The sequence below is a fragment of the Pundamilia nyererei genome, unplaced genomic scaffold (genome assembly GCF_000239375.1).
Source record: "Pundamilia nyererei isolate P.nyererei 1_Seehausen unplaced genomic scaffold, PunNye1.0 scaffold00873, whole genome shotgun sequence".
NCBI classification, from domain to species: domain Eukaryota; kingdom Metazoa; phylum Chordata; class Actinopteri; order Cichliformes; family Cichlidae; genus Pundamilia; species Pundamilia nyererei.
In genome coordinates, this window is record NW_005188274.1 from 35,341 (window position 1) to 52,768 (window position 17,428).

At 38.9% G+C, this 17,428-nt stretch overlaps 1 protein-coding gene and 1 long non-coding RNA gene across 2 annotated transcripts; one reads left to right on the top strand and one right to left on the bottom strand.

Moving 5' to 3' along the window:
* The first annotated feature begins 1,367 nt into the window (after window positions 1–1,367).
* On the top strand, window positions 1,368–7,615 carry LOC102200281 (uncharacterized). The gene is made up of 5 exons (XR_312483.1): window positions 1,368–1,460; window positions 4,498–4,650; window positions 5,066–5,170; window positions 6,587–6,655; window positions 6,762–7,615. It is a non-coding gene; the product is annotated as an uncharacterized LOC102200281 (long non-coding RNA).
* Window positions 7,616–10,997: 3,382 nt separating this feature from the next.
* LOC102200485 (zinc finger protein 761-like) lies at window positions 10,998–15,655 on the bottom strand. The gene is made up of 3 exons (XM_005755048.1): window positions 15,554–15,655; window positions 13,948–14,628; window positions 10,998–12,241 (listed from the first exon to the last, which is right to left on the bottom strand). Exons 1-3 carry the CDS (start codon window positions 15,569–15,571, stop codon window positions 11,624–11,626), a joined length of 1,317 nt encoding a protein of 438 aa, XP_005755105.1. The 5' UTR covers window positions 15,572–15,655; the 3' UTR covers window positions 10,998–11,623.
* Between the last annotated feature and the right edge of the window lie 1,773 nt (window positions 15,656–17,428).

A 17,428-nucleotide genomic window follows, 5' to 3' on the forward strand; every position in this document is an offset into this window, starting at 1 on the left:
CCTTATGGTTCCAAGCGCTGTCACCAATCTTTGCATTTTGTTATTATCTCATGACACTTGTTTAATCAGCTACCATCTCTCCTATGGACTTTTTAATGTCTACAGTCTCAGATCAACACAGCCCTGCCTTCCAGCACTATCAGCAGCAGGAGCAGCAGAAACACCTCAACAGCAACATTGTACCCATCAGGTAAAGCATCGGCTACGTTTGCTTTGCCTTGTCGCCACCTCACAACAGTCATATAGTATGATGCGATCCTATATTAGATTCTTTATGAATGTGTGTTGTTGTTATTCAGCCTGGTTCAATGTGCCCCTTTTTAACTTCCCTGTTTTAAAGAAGAAAAAATATAATGTATGTGCCGTGAAATCATAAGAGACAGTTGGAAGCTGAATTTAATGTGCAGCCTTTGAGTGAAGCTGTGAGAGCACTAACTCAGAGCTTTCCTCGGCCACTTTGGCTGTGAGATCACCATTTGGGTTAAACAACAATCTATAGTAATGTTTTGCACTGTTTCTTTATGTACAACATTTCGGCAAAGACCCAAACTATGTACGAACTGGGATTTTCCTGTGGACTACAGATTCTCCTGAAGTCACTTTTAAGTCGGCAGACCAGATGCAGAGGCAAGGGCTTGAAGGAAATGCATTATTCTAATTGGATTCCAGCTGTTGGTTATCTAACTCCTTCTTGAAATATTTGTTGCCTGTTTGGACAAATATTTGTGGGTTTTGAAGAATCCTGTATTTGTGTGATTGAAAACACAATGCAATCTTTTGTACAGGCTGTGGGTAAAACGGTGTGTTGAGTCCAGACTCGGACGCACTAAGCAGATGAAACGTCAGCACTTCCTGTGACGATGAATAAGATGTTTGATATTCTTGAAAGTTTCCTTACTTGTTCTTTTTCATTTCCCAGAAAGAAACTGTCCACTGGAATTTCTTATGTTTATTTAATGTATTGATTTATTGTGCATGAGTGTATTGTGTTTTTGTTCCATGTATTTTGGCACAGATTTATGGTTGTATTTTCACATCTGTTGTTTCAAAGAAAAGGTTTGGGTCTCCAAAACCTAGAAATTCTACTTTTCATTTTGTAAAAAAAGAAAAACAATTGTACAAAGTTTTGTTAGGCGTGTGACAGATCATTTTTCGCTCTCTCTAATGTAACAAATGGAAAGTTCTCTTAACCTCAGCATACCTGTTTTCATTGGCACAGACTGAAGCCTATCAGAGGAGGAGACTTGGCTGATTTCCACATTGAAATTCTACCTTCTGTACAAGCACTGTGGGAGTGGCGTTGAGGCAAAGATAATCTGGCAAATGATCAAGAATCTCAAGTGTCAACAAACCAGTTTTTTCTTAGTTGAGCAGAGCTGATGGCAGTGAAACACTGAAGACATTTCTGATTTCGCTTTGTGATGTCGGAGGAGAAGCTGAAGTCCAGACAACACCAGAGGGTAAGTTGACTTGCTGCAATCCAGATCACAATCAGGCAGAAAGAAGCAGGTTTTGTTGTTGTTTTTATTGCGTGTTTTACTGAGGCTGGATTATCAGCAAAACACACCTGGGGCCGAGAAGCTCTGACCTCACGAGTAAGTGTCAGGTATTTTTGGATAATCTGTCAGTACAAATCTACAATGTTGTAGTATGTGAATATCATGTGTGTCAAGGAAAAGCAATAGAGAGAAAAACACGTATAAAACTGGCACACTGCATTGTGTGAGAAATGACCTGATGCAGAGCCCCGTACAACAAAGCACTTTTAACAACCCAGGGTTTGTTTTCCTTATCACGCCTCACTGACTGTAACTTATCCTCATGTGTTACATGACTTTGGATTCCAGCTCAATACACCAGCTGAGGGCTATGAGTCCATTCACAATACAGAGACAGTGTTGGCAGCAGGTTCCCTGTTTCTGTATATTAAGTGGACAACAAACAGGAAAAGATGTGAGAAATAAAGCTCATCTTAAAAATCTGTTTTTCTTGTTAGTTTTTATCAGTTAAAGATAAAAACTTCAGGCTTGTTTTCAAAAATTCAGGTCTTATCTTTGCACTAAGATCTTTAAGAACAGTGATGCTATTTTCCAAACATTGATTAGTTGGGACCTGTGTAGGTGTAGCTTGGACTTGCTCAGGCTGCACAAGAGACTACTCAAATCAAAAGCAGGGGCTGACCTCTCCAGACAGAACCCCACTATATCTCTGCATGAAAAATCTCCAGACTCGAGCTTTAATTTGGTTATTCTTCCTTATGAAACAAGTAGTTGTTTGGTCTTTAAGTGTTAGGAAATAGTAAAGAAGATCAGTCAAAGTTGTGAACAGCTGTCAGGCTTGGATTGGATTTCAAAGGTGTGTGTGTGGTGTGTGTTGTGCTTTCTTTTTTTCAGTTTTCTTTTGCTTGAAAAACATTCATGTGAAAATAGTCACCCCGTATGCTTTTCCGAAATCACAGTGAGCAAGATCCACACGTTCAAAATACCCTCATAAAAAATGCTTGTTAACCAGAGGTCATACATAACCAATACCTAGTTGGTAATATAATACGTTATAAAATACACCTTTTAAAAAGTAGACAGAATATGTTGAATTGTTCATCATTTTTTATGCGTGTCATGTGTGTCGGAATGAGATCTCAGATTACTAGTAGAACAAAGTGCGCCCAATATTCGGATCGGTGCACTACATGGTGACAGTATCTTCTTATCTTTCTAATCCCCACATCTGGCTTCACAGCACAGACTTCTGCTTGATCAGCTCTGTTTTTATATTTAACTCAGCCTGGAGTGGACTAAATGCAACATTACAGCAGTTTAGAAAATATTCCCCACCAAGTTGACCCATCGTGCATGTTTTAAGTTACTATTGTTTATTTCTTCAAAACTAAAGTCAGTCAGGGCTGACATTTTCTTTCCCACACAGAACGATGGACACTGGAACACCTGCAAATGTTTCCTTAAGCCTTTTATGTGCATTGTGGAATATATGTAAAAAGTGCTTTAGAGTGTAAAATTTCAAACAGTAGAGGATACGATTACTAAAGCTGGACAAACACAGAGAATTCACATAGTCTGAATGACAAAGGAAAAGAAGCTAGGCGTGTTTATTTGTTTAGTGCTTTTTATGTGTTACGTGAGCCATGGTGGAGAAAGAGCTCCGTTTGCTTGAGTAACCAAACACAGTACAACAAAGTGCAGGCATGCAAAGTACTGGCCTGTAGATAAGAATCAATAAAATGTGCTTCAAGTGTTACAGTGTAAGCATCTTTGTTGATAATGTAAAGTGATTAATATTATTACCGTAATAAAAATATAAGGGCAATAAATAAGTGGCATTGCAAGTCTACAAAACGTTTGGGGTTTTTGTTTAGAAGCAATTTAAAGGATGTTGTTGATGACTTAAGCTTTTATATTTAACCCTTAAACAACCAGAAGGACCGACCTGATGATCTAAGACCATTTGAGCAATAGTGGTGTAACAGAAATGCTAGCATGTATAGAGGGATTCAGTCTGAGAGCTGGGTTTTGTTAATAACTAAACCAGTGGTTTGTGTTTTTGACACATTTTAGTTCATAATTCATCTCATTATTAAATTGAACCAATGTTAGAAGACTTCTCAAACACAAGAGGAAACTGTTGGCATAACTTCAAACAGTATTTACACAAATGTGTACATATCTGATTTAACAATCAGGGGGGGTCATATGATGGTTGGGTTTTTCTTTGTATGTATTGTAGGGTCCACCTTACAATATAAAGCACCTTGTGGTGACTGATGTTGAGATTGGTACGCTGACAAACCAGAGTAAACGAGAAGCTGTTCTTAGAAGTTTCTGCATGAATGCATCGCTTAAAACGTTGGCGCTCAGGTTCACTGTACAAATGTTAAAAAAGGAAACCAGCCTCTTAATTGTTAAATCCTCTGCACCGGGTTAATGTGTTCTTGTGTGGCATGTTTGCATGACATCATCCAGGAAGGTAAAGAAAAAAAAAAACCCTCCTGAGTCTGTTATTGTAAGATTGAGAGTAGTGAAGTCTTTGTGTTACTATTTATAGAGATGTGACTCAATACCAGTTCAGTTTAAGCACACAGACTTACAAACTGTGTAAGCAAGTGATAAAAGATTTTTTTTAAATTGTTGTTATTAAAATGTTATTATCATTAAAATATAAAATATTATTAGTATTAAATATTCAAATATTATTATAAAATATTAAGCGCTACAGGAAATAGATAAACAAAAGACAACTTTTTTTTTTTAAGTTGAAATTGTTTATATGAACAGGTAATGGGACATTTTGCACGTATCCACATACTGAGGAGGCAGTGACCCAATGATATTATGTGATTAACATCAGTGCAGATCATATGCTTGTAATGACGTGTTTCCACGCTGTGGTATTGTTACTGATTTAAATCATCCGCCTGGCCCTCTGCCAGCGAGCCACAGTTTTACTGAATGCACCTTTGTTCGTCTCGCTGATCTCGTTCAGGTTTTCTGGTCGTGCCAAAATGAGGCCCTGTGATGGATGCCATCTTGGAAGCATCACAGATCAGCACATACCAGAGACTGGAGCGACCAGCTGCTCTAGTTTCACAGAGCGCCTCATCAGTGCAGACTTCAGCCATCACCACAAACCTACAAAGTGAGACCCATGTAACAACTTAATGTTACTGTAACAAGCTTATTGTTTCATGTGTTCTTCCTTAAGGGTGTCTTTATTCAGAGATGGTATCAGGGTAGCTTTGCATGATTCACAGCTCATTATAATCCTTATTTATCTTATAATGGATTTTTGTGTAAATACCAACCAGTCATGTGAATAAATACAATAATTGTTGAAGTGTGTTTGGCATATGAATTCAGATTTACATTTTCTAGCACTTTTTCACTCACTATGTTCATCTTTCAAATCTCCAACTGTTTACACATTGACGCATGGCTGCCGTAAAAGAAATTATAATTTTAAAGAAATGAGGCACACTTCTTCTTTACTTGGCCCGCAGCTACACTGCATTTGTCTCTTTAAACCGAACTGACAGACTGACCCTGTCTTTCAGTGATGACCTGCAGATGGATGCGGTGGAGTTTTCCACGATTCTTTATCTGCTGATGAATCACAACCTAGACCTGATAAACTTTAACTTGGAGAATAAAATCGTCAAGTAAGCTTGATTACCCATAAATACGCAGTGAACAGCAGCTCCTATGCTTAAAGCCCTGTCTCTGAGAGTTTCCTGATTATCTTCGATCTGACTGTACTCCTCTTTGATTGTCTCCCTGGTCTCGATGCTTTCACGTGGCTTCAATGTGCCCCGTTTGTGTATAAAATCTCGTCTTCCCTCACCTATTGTTAGATCATCTGTTTGTTCTCTCTCTGCGTCTACCTCAAATCACCTTATTTGGCCTGCATCTGCATCCTCCCTTTAAGTCCTCTCTCTTACTGTAATATTAAAAACTAGAAGCAGGGGAAAACAGCTGGCCCAACATGTGCACTACTCTTGTACAACCTGACATCCAAACTGTATGAAATGAAAAAAGTAAAACGTTTTGGGTTTTTTGTTTTTGTTTTTTTTGGCCTATGCGTTGTTTACACACAAACATTTAGCAGAGATATTCACATTTGAATTAAAGAAACTGCTTCCGGTGCCTCAGCAAGTAGCTCAGCATGTTTGATTCAGCAGTTACCCCAAGGCTGGAACTGACCCACAGACTGTTTGCTTGCAAGTGAATTTGTTAACCACTACACCCGACGGACATTTACAAACTAATTTTTTAAACTTTGTCTCCACTATAAATCACAAATGATCTGCCACTACATAACTACGCTGCATACATATTAATACATCTGAACTTTTATTACTTCACATGCCTTCATTCTGTGTTTTACTCAGGATAAGATTTTATGTTAGTCATCTGCCTCCATTTCACCCTTTCTTTACCATCCTCGTTTGTCACACCAGCCCACTGTCCTCCTTTACGACCTTCATCCATGAGGTGTTACTCCTTTCCTGGCAGCTCCATCTTCAGCATGCTTTGGCCAGTATATTCACTTTCCATCTTCTGCACATGTGCAAACCATCTCAGCCCTGCCTCTCTAATTTTTTTTTCTGTTTCGCACTCATTTTTAATCCTGTCCATCCTCTTGCCTTTTTGTTAGTATCACCATCTGTAAAAGACGCATCATAGCAGACCGTACTAACATCTTGTAAACCTTCCCTTGCACTGTTGCTGCTTCCTTATTTTACAAATGAGCCCTAACACTCATCTCCACTTGCTTCACCCTCCCCACGCTCTCTTCTGCACCTCTCTTGTTCATTGTTTGATGCTTTGAATGTTTGACTCCAGGTATTTACTCATCCACTTTCAATATCCTTGCTCCATGCATCATCAACTTTCTACCTTGCTCCCCTCTGTCACTTGACTTTTATTATTTTTAATATTTCACAATAGCAATCACATATTAGCCATCTTTACTTTTATTTCTACTTCTGCAAGTGAGATGAGCTGATGGTTTGTGTTTTTGTAGCCTTGCACTGTTGAGAGTTCATAAACACTTGGCTTTTTTTTTTTTTTTTTAGAAATGCTTGCGTGAGAACCAACAGTAAAGGACTGGACGTAAAATTCTAGACTCCACCCTCAGCATTAAAGTAAGATACCTTTTCTTTGATCAGTTTTTACCCTATTCCTTATACCATCAAGTTATACTCATCCTTTTCTCTGGTGACACATGGATAATGGAAGTATATTCCACAGGTCATGACATTATCAGCTGGAGAATAGTCACGAATCCTAGAAAGGTGTTCCCTCGATGGAAAACCTTGGATCCAAAATGAAGTTATTGGACCACAATTCTTCCAACTAACCTGCCTTGAAGTCATGTTAATGATTCAAAGCTCTTCAAACTTTGAAGATCATTATTTAAATCACGTCAGAAAGTGAGGACTGCTGTTGAACCTTATTTTCCAAGGTGCCTTCAGAGCAGATGGATTGATTTAGCACAGCTTTTATGCTGGACCACAACCCAAACTCAGCTGAAACAGTTCAAATTTAACTGTGGGATTCTCTCTTCTGCATATGTCCTAAGGTGTAAGTCATTGCTACACCTTACAGTACGAATGGCATCCCGGTGTGTTATGTAGCATTGTATAGTCTCAACATTAAAGCTTTTTAAGGGTCTGTACAGATACAACTGGAATCAAGTGTAGGTAACTTCTAGTTTGCTAAAGCCCCCATGTTAACAATTTGTATTGTAGTTATGACTTCTGTCACATATGTAAAGAGCAACAGAGAGAGAGAGTGTGCCGGTGAAAATCTGGGACATCTCTTCCCCGAAAAGCACCAGCTGTGCTTGTAGTCGACTGGTTTTGTCTTCACTTTACACTTTTGCTCATGTTAACAGATTCCACAAACATTTAAACAAACCTGGGGGGCGGGGGTGGGTTATTTCCATTAACAGCCGGCTGCTGTTGGTTTTCTCAAAAACAAGGGACTTTGTTGGGGATGACTTCCAGTGGTCGAATAATCCGCATTTTTTGCCAGAGAAAAACCTGTTTTTGTTTATACTTCATTTGGAATTAATTTCCAATAAGAAAAATGTTTCCTTCCATATTTTTACCTTTTTGTTTCACTGATGTGATTATTTTTCTTCATTAAGTTGTTTTTCCAGTGAAAAATATCCATTAACTTATACACACACACACACACACACGATACCGGTGTTTGCTTACCACAGGAGTGCACAAAGCAAGTTTGGCATAGCCAGTGTGATAGGTGGCTCAAAATAAGCTAAAACCGTTTAGTTCTAAAATGTAAAAAGTTGAACTAATAGACGCTTTCAGCTGCTCCTCTATTTCCACAGAAGTCCCAAAACAGATGGATCCACATCACTTGGCACAGAATTTATGATGCAACCTCCCATTTGTCTGAGCTTAAAGTCCACAAACCTGGCCTAATGTTTCATTCACTATGACCTGAAATGAGCAAATCAGCCCACGAACTCACCAGGAAACAATTTAAAGAGGTCCAGGCAGACAGATATTTACACAGGAGCTTAAATCTTTTTTGCAACCATAACTATCGCCCCCTGGTGGCCAGCGAGAAAAAAAAATAGGTTTAGGGCACTTTGTATTGGCTTCACCTTTCAGACCTGGAGTTTGAAAAGAGACTAAAGAGGACATTTGAAACACCAGCTGAGTCTCCATCAGCACATAAAGAAACTATTGATTGCCCCCACTTCAGTCAGAGACGTCACAGAGAAGCATGCAGTGAAAGGAAACACTGCAAATACCTGAACTCTGTTACTCACATCAATTCAGGTGTTAATCTATTTGTTTTGTGAAATTACATACAATTCCTTATGATCTTGGGGGATAAACATCCTACAAGTAAAGTAATATTTTTTTTCTCATTTGTGCTCTGTTAGCTGAAATTCCAGCAATAAACACATTTAGCAGCTAATCGGCAGTAATGAAAAGATGAAAGTGTTGCACTCGACATTAATGTGGCCTTGTGGCACACCCGTATGCTGCCACCATCTTTACATCATCAAACACTTCAAAACTAATGCTGGGCACAAAATTTCAACTGTGGAAATCTAACGCGCAGATTTTGTATCTGGAAAAGTATCGACTGAACTGAAGAAATTATTGACGGTGGGACTGAGTATGTGTGCTGTGCATCACAATGTTTTGTTCAATTTTGTTAACACCAGTGAGGTTTTTCTTGTAGTGTTTTTTTTAAAAACTTTTTTTTAACTCTTTCTCTCATTAAGTTGAAATTTGTCATTTTTTTAAACCTGAGTAAGCTATGAGAGCAGTTGTATGAGCTGTAGTTTATGTTTTCTGTTATTCAACTGAATGAAACAGCATAAAGAGTTTTTGAATAAAGTGAGACATGTTTTCAACAGTAGATGAGTCGATGTGGGCTTTTAACTGGACTGCTAGGATGAGTCAGGATGTTGGGTTAAATTTGATTTGGAAAATAACTAAAGCTGTCAAACAAATGTAAAGGAGTAAAAAATACTGAATTTTCTGCAATAAATCTTTTAAAATAACAGCTGTAAAAAGACTATAATCTTAAAATGTGAGTTTATGGTTCACCATAATCCAGTTTGCATTTGTTCCAGGTTTGCTGTACTGCAACCTTAGAGATCATCATGACTACATTTGACTTGATTCACAGAAAGTCTTAGTGAAGGAGGATTTACACCTTTCTTCAACAGGAAGAGGAAATATGTGCAGGCACCAACTACTGACAATGTGACACATTTAATCTCACTTTATAGGATTTCTGTTCCTTTTTCTGTCAAAGACAGAATTATCGATGAACATAATTTAGATAGACGTGTTTGGCAGTTAGCCTCCGATGGTCTGTCTGCGCAGAACGGACCCCAGCTGTGAAAGGGATTAGAGTAGGACCACTAAGAGCCTAGATCCTGATGGTGGAGACGAAGGTGGTTTATATGGAGCCTGAGTGAAGAGGGGCAAAGAAGAGGAGGGGGTGGGTTGCACAAAGGCGTCTGTAAAGGCCAATGGCAGATGCAAGGTTAGATTTAAAGTATGGGGCATGACTGCTGATTGGTCTGGTGAAGGCGGAACTAGACCAGTGATAACACAAAGAGTTTGACAGTGTGGGAAAGTCAGAGTGATAAAGCTTAGATTTAGCTGGCAGCACACTCCAGGCCTCAAGGGTCAATGACCTGCAGGTTTTAGATCTCACCCTGGGTCAACACACCTGATTCAAATGATTGTTTCATTACCAGGCCTCTGGAGAACTTCAAGAAATATTGAGAAGGTCATTTAGCCATTTAAATCAGCTGTGCTGGATCAAAGATACATCTAAAACCTGCAGGACACCGGCCCTTGAGGCCAGGTTTTGGACACCCCTGGCATAGATCTTGGTTATGGAAATTCATTTATTTATTTATTTATCTTCACACCACATTATGGCTTTATAAGTTCTACTCTGAGTTCTAGTAAATTTTATTTCACCATCAGTTATTTCATAATTTATGGACTTGAATCTTGCTTTAACTTTGGATTGAACTCTTTTATCTAAGACACAAAAAATGTTTACTGTATGTCAATAGACACCAATAAAACATGCATGAGACAGAGTTGGTTTTCAAACCTTTTTCCATCACTTGTCTGTCAGGCTCCTGTTTACAGATCAAAAAGACGAGAAAAAGGCCAAACCTCCTCAACCTGGTGAAACCAAACTACAGATGCTGGACCCAGGGCGGATTAGGACTACATGTTTGATATGGATACATATCAAACATTCACAAGGTTTTCACTGTTAACCGTGCTAATTTCAGTTACTGCATCAAAAGCCCCAATGCACTAATCAATGGAGAATTTTGGATTGACCTCGAGGCGAACCAGACTGCATGAGACACGTTTATAGAGCAAAACTTTGTCATCTCTGCTATATACAGTACAGATATATATAGAGATGAGACGACGAGGCTCCAGTTCCATTCAGTGCAAAAAGAACAACAATTAATATAGGAAGAGTAGGAATAAATATACAATACAAGACTATGGTAAGGGGAGTAAATATACACTTTGAGGAAAAAAAAAAAGGTTAATTTCAGTCTAACTTTACAATTTAGAATTGCGATTTAAAGTGCCCTTGAAGTGGTTTAAAATGACCAACGTAGCAGCTTTACAGTTTACAGTATGAGTGATTTAAAGTGACCTTGAGTGAAATAAAGTCACCAACATAAGCAGGATTGAGTGTAGGATTGTAGGATGGCGCTAATGGCTGTAACGATAATATAAGATTATTTCTTTATTTTTCACACCGAAACATTTAATAAGACAAACTTTAAAGTTAACTAAATATAGCTAACAGTTAAACATTCGCTAGATTTAACAGCTGGAGCACAAGATAAAAATGCATTGAATACAAACTAACATGTGGGCAAGGTTACATGAAACGAACTGAGCCTAAATTAGAAACCAAAACTAAAAGATTAAATGATTTGAATTAACTGAAAAAGAAAAAAAATGAGTCAGGAAATTAGTCTCAGTGCTGCCATATTTATCAAAATAAAATATCGAATGGCTTCAGGTTAGATTCGATTATTTGTAGGTACATTTGGTTTCCACTGAGCAACTCATCCATCTTAAAATGAAAAACTTTCATTAATCTTTGGTTCTCTTCCACAACATGTTTATGTCTCTTCTTCATCCCAGCTCCCTTCATAAAAGGGACTTTTTCCTTCCCACTGTGGCCAAAGCTCTTGCTCAAAGGGAGTAAACTGATTGCTGGGACAAAGGCTTTTACTTCTGCGGGCCGCCACTGTAAATAAGTATTACACAGAAGTACAGCCCAGGTCTAGTTCAAATTTAAAATTATACTGGTCCCATGGTTAGTCATGTATGCCACAGCTCAGAACACGAGGGCCTCTGACTACCACCTGGTCCAAATAGCACTAAACCCATATGGCACCTCCTGTTGGTGGTGAATGTCTGTAGTTTTTAATGGTTGCCACTTATTAAATACAAAGTGTATCACTGCCAGTCCAAAGGTCATAGCTATGTCATAAGAACCAGGTGTGACATTAGCTGACTCTTTACAGGGGTAAACAGTCAGAACTATGTGGAGCCTGATCAGGAAGAGGTTCTTTCTGTCTGTTCAGATTTGTTGTGATCCAATGGCAGCAAAGATTTTAGTCCTGCATGATCATGCAAATGTTTGGTCAGAGCAGATAATGAAGTGAACGGTTTTGCACATTGGTCACACTGAAATAGCTTATTTGCAGCGTGCGATCGTTTGTGTTTGGAGTATGAACTGAGATTCTTGAAGCTCTTGTCACACTGGTCACAGCTGAAGTTTCCTTCAATGTGTGTACGTTCATGATCATTACGAGTATTTGCACGAGAGAAGCTTCTGTCACAGTGTCTGCACTTGTATGGTTTCTCTCCTGTGTGGACTCGTTTATGAGCTTTAAGCTCACCTGCAGTGGTAAAGGATGACCCACACTGGTCACAGAGGTTCATTTTAATGCCACTGTGAATAAGTTCATGGCGCTTTAATTCGCCTGCTGTGGGGAAGCCTTTCCCACATTCTTTGCAGTACTTGAGTTTGTGTCCAGTGTGTCTACGTAGATGTATTTTTGGGCTCCTTTGCCAATTGAAAGTTTTTCCACAAATGTCACAATGAAACGCTTTCCCACCACCACAGTGATGACAGGGTTGAGAACTGGATCCATCTGTGTCGCTCTGCTTCTAAACAAAGACACAAACACAGTCAGAGTCAGAGAATTTCTTCAAAATCTTTTTCCTGAAGGTTGCCTGAAATTAAGAGAATCTCTGCCAATGTCCAGTTACATTTTACTATGTCAGTGATAACTAAAAAGTAAAATATAGTTATTGTAGGTATACCAAAAAGAATACAACAATAACACTCATGTACTTTCAACTACTGCGTTCACACCGAACACATTAGAAGCGACCAGAGCTTCAGGTTAACATGTAAAGTCAATGGAGGAGCGTGATGAAGCGCGACTGGGGGTCACGTGAAACTTCAGAAGCAGATTTGCGTCGCAAAAAACACTTTTCTGCCTGATTCGCGCAAACAAGTAGCCTGACTGATGCGTTTGAAGCGCAAAGTAAAATATGCACTGCAGTTTGTGTGGTGCATTTTGTGCATTCCCGCTTATTGCGTCTACCGCTTGAGTTGGAAAAATCTGAACTCCAGCGTCAAGTCGCGCCGCGATAACCAATCAGGAGCCTCCAGGGCAGAAACAATGTTCTTATTTTTCTCCTCCTTCTCCCTGAGGCTCTTCCACTTTAAGCTGGGCCTTTTTTATTCCTGTCTCTCTGTAAATAGTTATATTTTATATATTCATGTTTAATGTTTTTCAGTTTGAGCATCTTAATATTGTCTCAAATAAATTTTTGTAATGACTAATGTGTAAAGCGTCCTTTACGCCGCTGCTCTGCTCTCCACAGTGAATAGAGAAGGGAGACCCTCTCTCTCAAACGCTAGATCGACAGCTGCCATCTTGCAAACATACCGTCTGGCACTACTTCCTCCCACATTTCCGTTTCACGGGCGTGAAAATTGCATATTTTAAAGCCTGACCGGTTCGCTTTGGACGTGCTTCGAGGTGCGAATGTGCACACGACCAGTGAATGCACCATTACTCTAAAATTGTCACTTGAAATAACAAACTTAAGGTTTCTTTGCAATATTAATCTAATATTTTTACAATTATGTAGCAATTTAGTGTTACACTTTTATTTTCTTTATATTTCACCACTTTATCATCATTGGACAATGTCTTCGATTAGATTAGGTGGCACTCATGGGGATCTTTTTATGATTGACATTTTTTATATGACCTCGTACAGAAGCTGAAGCGGAAAACTTGATCTCTGACAGTGGTTGAAATTCCCTCATAGTAAATCCCTCAGGTGCGTCAAAGATAACTAAAATGTGTTTTGAACGGAGACAGAAGAATTTGTGCCTCAAAAGTTTAGGTGTGGACAGTTTCTAAGGCCCACTTACCAGCTGTAATGGAAGTGTTATGAAAACATTAATGTTAACAACCAGCAGTGGCATCACAGCCAAACAGCCTACTTGAGAGTAGACTTTTTAGTTGTGGTTGTTTTTTAAGTCTTATATCTTTATAATGACACTACAATTCTTTTTATTCTATGTAGACCAGACAGAAAATGAGTAACTCTAAACTCACATACAGCCACATTTTCACAGAAATAATCTTTTAATACCATGAAAGTGCCATTAGATAATACAGTTACATAAAGGTTTATTTTTTTGACCTAATCATGAAAGAAACAAAACAAAAAATGATATTGAAATGTGATGAATCTCCTGTACATACAGCATAGTTGCTAATATTGTAACAAATTTAATAAGCAGAGTTGTTCAAACACTAAAACTACAAGATAAAAATGTAAACACATACCTCGCAGTAACTGCACTTGTAGAGTTTCTTCCTGGTGTGGATCTGTTGGTGCGCTTTGAGGGAACTTGGATCTTTAAAAGCCTTATCGCACACGTCACATTTATAAGGTCTCTCTCCAGTGTGAGTGAATTTGTGGATTTTTAAGTCTCTGTTTGTCATAAACACTTTTCCACACTGTTCACAGTAGTAAACATCCTCTTTGGTGTGAATGCGTAGGTGTGCATTTCGGTGCCCTACTTGGCTGAAGGTTTTTCCACAAACCTCACAGCTGTATGCCTTAATTCCAGAGTGGGCAACTTGATGAGTCCATAAGCCGCTACGGTGAGCAAAGACTTTACCACACTGATCACAGCTGTACTGTTTAACGCCACTGTGGATACGTTTGTGCTCTTCCAACCCTTCTTTCCGAGAGAAACACTTCCCACACTGATTGCAAGTATGTTCTTTAACTCCACTATGAATGAGCTGGTGTCTTTTTAAACTTCCAGGCTGTCTAAAAGACTTTCCACACAAGTCACAGCTAAACGGTCTCTCTCCAGTGTGAATGACTTGATGTTTTTTTAATGAGACCTTCCAGGTAAAACCTTTCCCACAATCGTCACAGGTGTATGTTTTCTCTCCCTTTCTTCGTTGAGGTTTGTCGGCCTCCTGAGAGCGCCGACTTCTCGCTCCATGTTGGTCCTGCAGTGACAGAGATACAAACAGAGGCAGTGAGTGAAATGCAGTCGTGGAACAAACTCAACCTTCAAACTTCCTCCATTAACACGAGCTTTAAACCTGATGTTGAATCATGGCAGTTGCCAAATACCTTGTGGATTACCCCAACCTTCTGGTGACAGGAGCATACTTTACTATCAATTATTCATTTTTCCATAACTTAACCATTAGAATATCTGTAAATGGCTATACCTAGTGTTTAGATTGAGATATTAATTAAAACTATACCAGACCCCTTATGACAAAGAAGCAACTAAAAGTGGTAAATATCATCTCTCTTATGTTTCTCATCCCCACCCAGAACAAGCAGTAATTAGTAGAGTGAAGCTGATTAAAGCAGGATTATCACGATGCTACAAACTCAATCTCAATACCCAGAAAATTACCTGACTGCCAGAGGGAGGGGAAAAAGAAAATCAGAACAATACTGGACCATGAAAACGTATCCAGCTACTATCCTGTTTATTTTCTCTACTTCTAATCATATTTCACTGCTGATCAGCTGAGAGCTGTTGGGTGGCACTCCACTGTTTTAATCCTATGATATTATCGAAATGGGAGCTTTAAAGACTTCACAATATTTCTCATAAAGACCAGGGCTGTCACTCTGAGATGTTTGTAGATCAGATTATGTTTAAATGGGAAATTATTACATTTAAAATTTGGGGGTTTAATATGAATTTCAATTTTCTTAATCTGCTATTTTAGTGTCCTGTTAATGTGTGATCTTCTTATTTCATCTATTAACTTGATTCTTGTTTGTATAGGTATGAATGTGTAGCCTGGGGCTAACACACAGCAGCCGATGTGGAACCAGCTCCCAGTTTAGATTTGGGAGCCGATGAAGTGCACCCAGATTCACCAACAGAGAAACTGATATTTTTCTCACCTTTTCTGTGAAACTCATTGTTTCCTTTGTAGTGAGTCAGCTGAGACCAAATAGCTGAAAATCTTTCTCTGCTGCTCCGTCAGACTCTTCTCCTCCTGCTGATCAGCTGGGACAAAGAACAGATTTTTATTAGACAACGAGACTACTGAGAGGGACTACAAAGAGAGAGAATACTACACTGGCGTCCCTTCATTGACTCTCTGTTAAATCAAGAAGTGAATTTTAAATCTTCCTCCTCACATACAAGGTCTTGAATAATCCGGCCCCATCTTAATGACCTCAAAATACCATGTTTCCACTGCAGACCACTTTGCTATCAGACTGCAGGTTTACTTGCCGTTCTTATGATATTTGAAAGTAGAATGGGAGGCAGAGACTTCAGCTTTCAACCTCCTGTTGCCCCTCTCTGCTGCAGAACTAGCTTCCAGTTTGGATTTGGTAGACAGATTCTACTTTCGAGATAAGCTTCACAACACTCATCTTTGATCAAGATGGATGTCAGTGTAAACTTTTTACATCACATTTAGCCCGAGATTGAATTTTGTGTCATTTCTATACAAAACCTAACACAAGTATAAAAAAGTGCTTTTCATAGGTGTTTTGAACCACAGAACTTTTTAGCCTGAAACACAGTTTTTTGCAAAGTCAAACTTTAGTGTACCCATTGTACGACAAGGCCCAGACATTTTTCTTTCCTTCTCGGTTTTGTTACTTTAAAATGATGAAATGATGAACCAAAAGTGCATTCATGCCTGTATTTCTCGAATAAAAACTCGAATAACAAAAAACTTACTTAAAATTCTCCTGTTTAATAAAACTTATAGTTAATGTTGGATCAAGTGACCCTGAATGCTTCATTAGTTATGCTGCAACAGGCTCATGCTGCTAAGGCCTTCCCATGATGCAATGAGCACGCCTTCACACACCTCTTTTTTTAATCCACATGTGTTAATGTGTCACTGCTGCGTTGTTTGTTATTATTAAACTCGGTGTGTCTTCTGTCCCATCTCACCCCTGCCATAGCACATTGGTGCATCTCCCTGAGTCTGGCGGACATGCACAAACACATGCACATGCTCAGTGGAGTTGCAGCTTCTATGTGAGGCTTTATTAATTGCTCCTTGGGGATAAATAAAGTCTTTCTGATTCTGATATAGCCTAAAAGACAGAATGTTTGCACACATTAACCAGATTTGTGTAGCTAGCTACATAGAAACAGTGAATATCAGCTTCCTCTGTTAAGCTGGGCTTTTACTCCTAGCTCTGTACATGCTCACAAAAACAGGCATGTCGGGCATCAAAATGACCCCTATGAGTGCACAATACTCTAATAAGCGACCTTATCAGACGGTGATACAATGCAGATGACAAGTCTGTAAAGAGAATCAAAGTGTAACAGTAAAATTGCTACATTGTTGCACATAACACGCTCTTCATTTGTAACCTCACAGCTGTCCAGTAGAGCTCTCAAACTTTAAAATGGACACATTTAAACATTTAATGTTATTTAGGCATCCTGCCACAAAATATGACCAATAATTTTAACAACTGCTGCTATCAAGTAAAAATGTGATAATTTCCAAGTTGGGTTTTAAAAATTTAGTAACTCCCCTGCAAACAACCTCCCTGGCTTTTGGAGTATAGATAGCCGAGTTCCCCAATTTCAGCTTAAGCCTAATTTTCTCCAGGCCTCAACACACAGACCGCAGTCACCGGTGCATGTCTTTCTTTTTGTCTCCTGCAGTTTGTGTTTTGTCTTATGTGTTGTTACTGGTATCTCTATTCTCTCCTCATCACTCTCACTGCTGTCTGCAGATCATTTTAGGAGTTCACTTCCTCTCATGTGTTCATCCACAGCAGCTGGACAATAAAGTT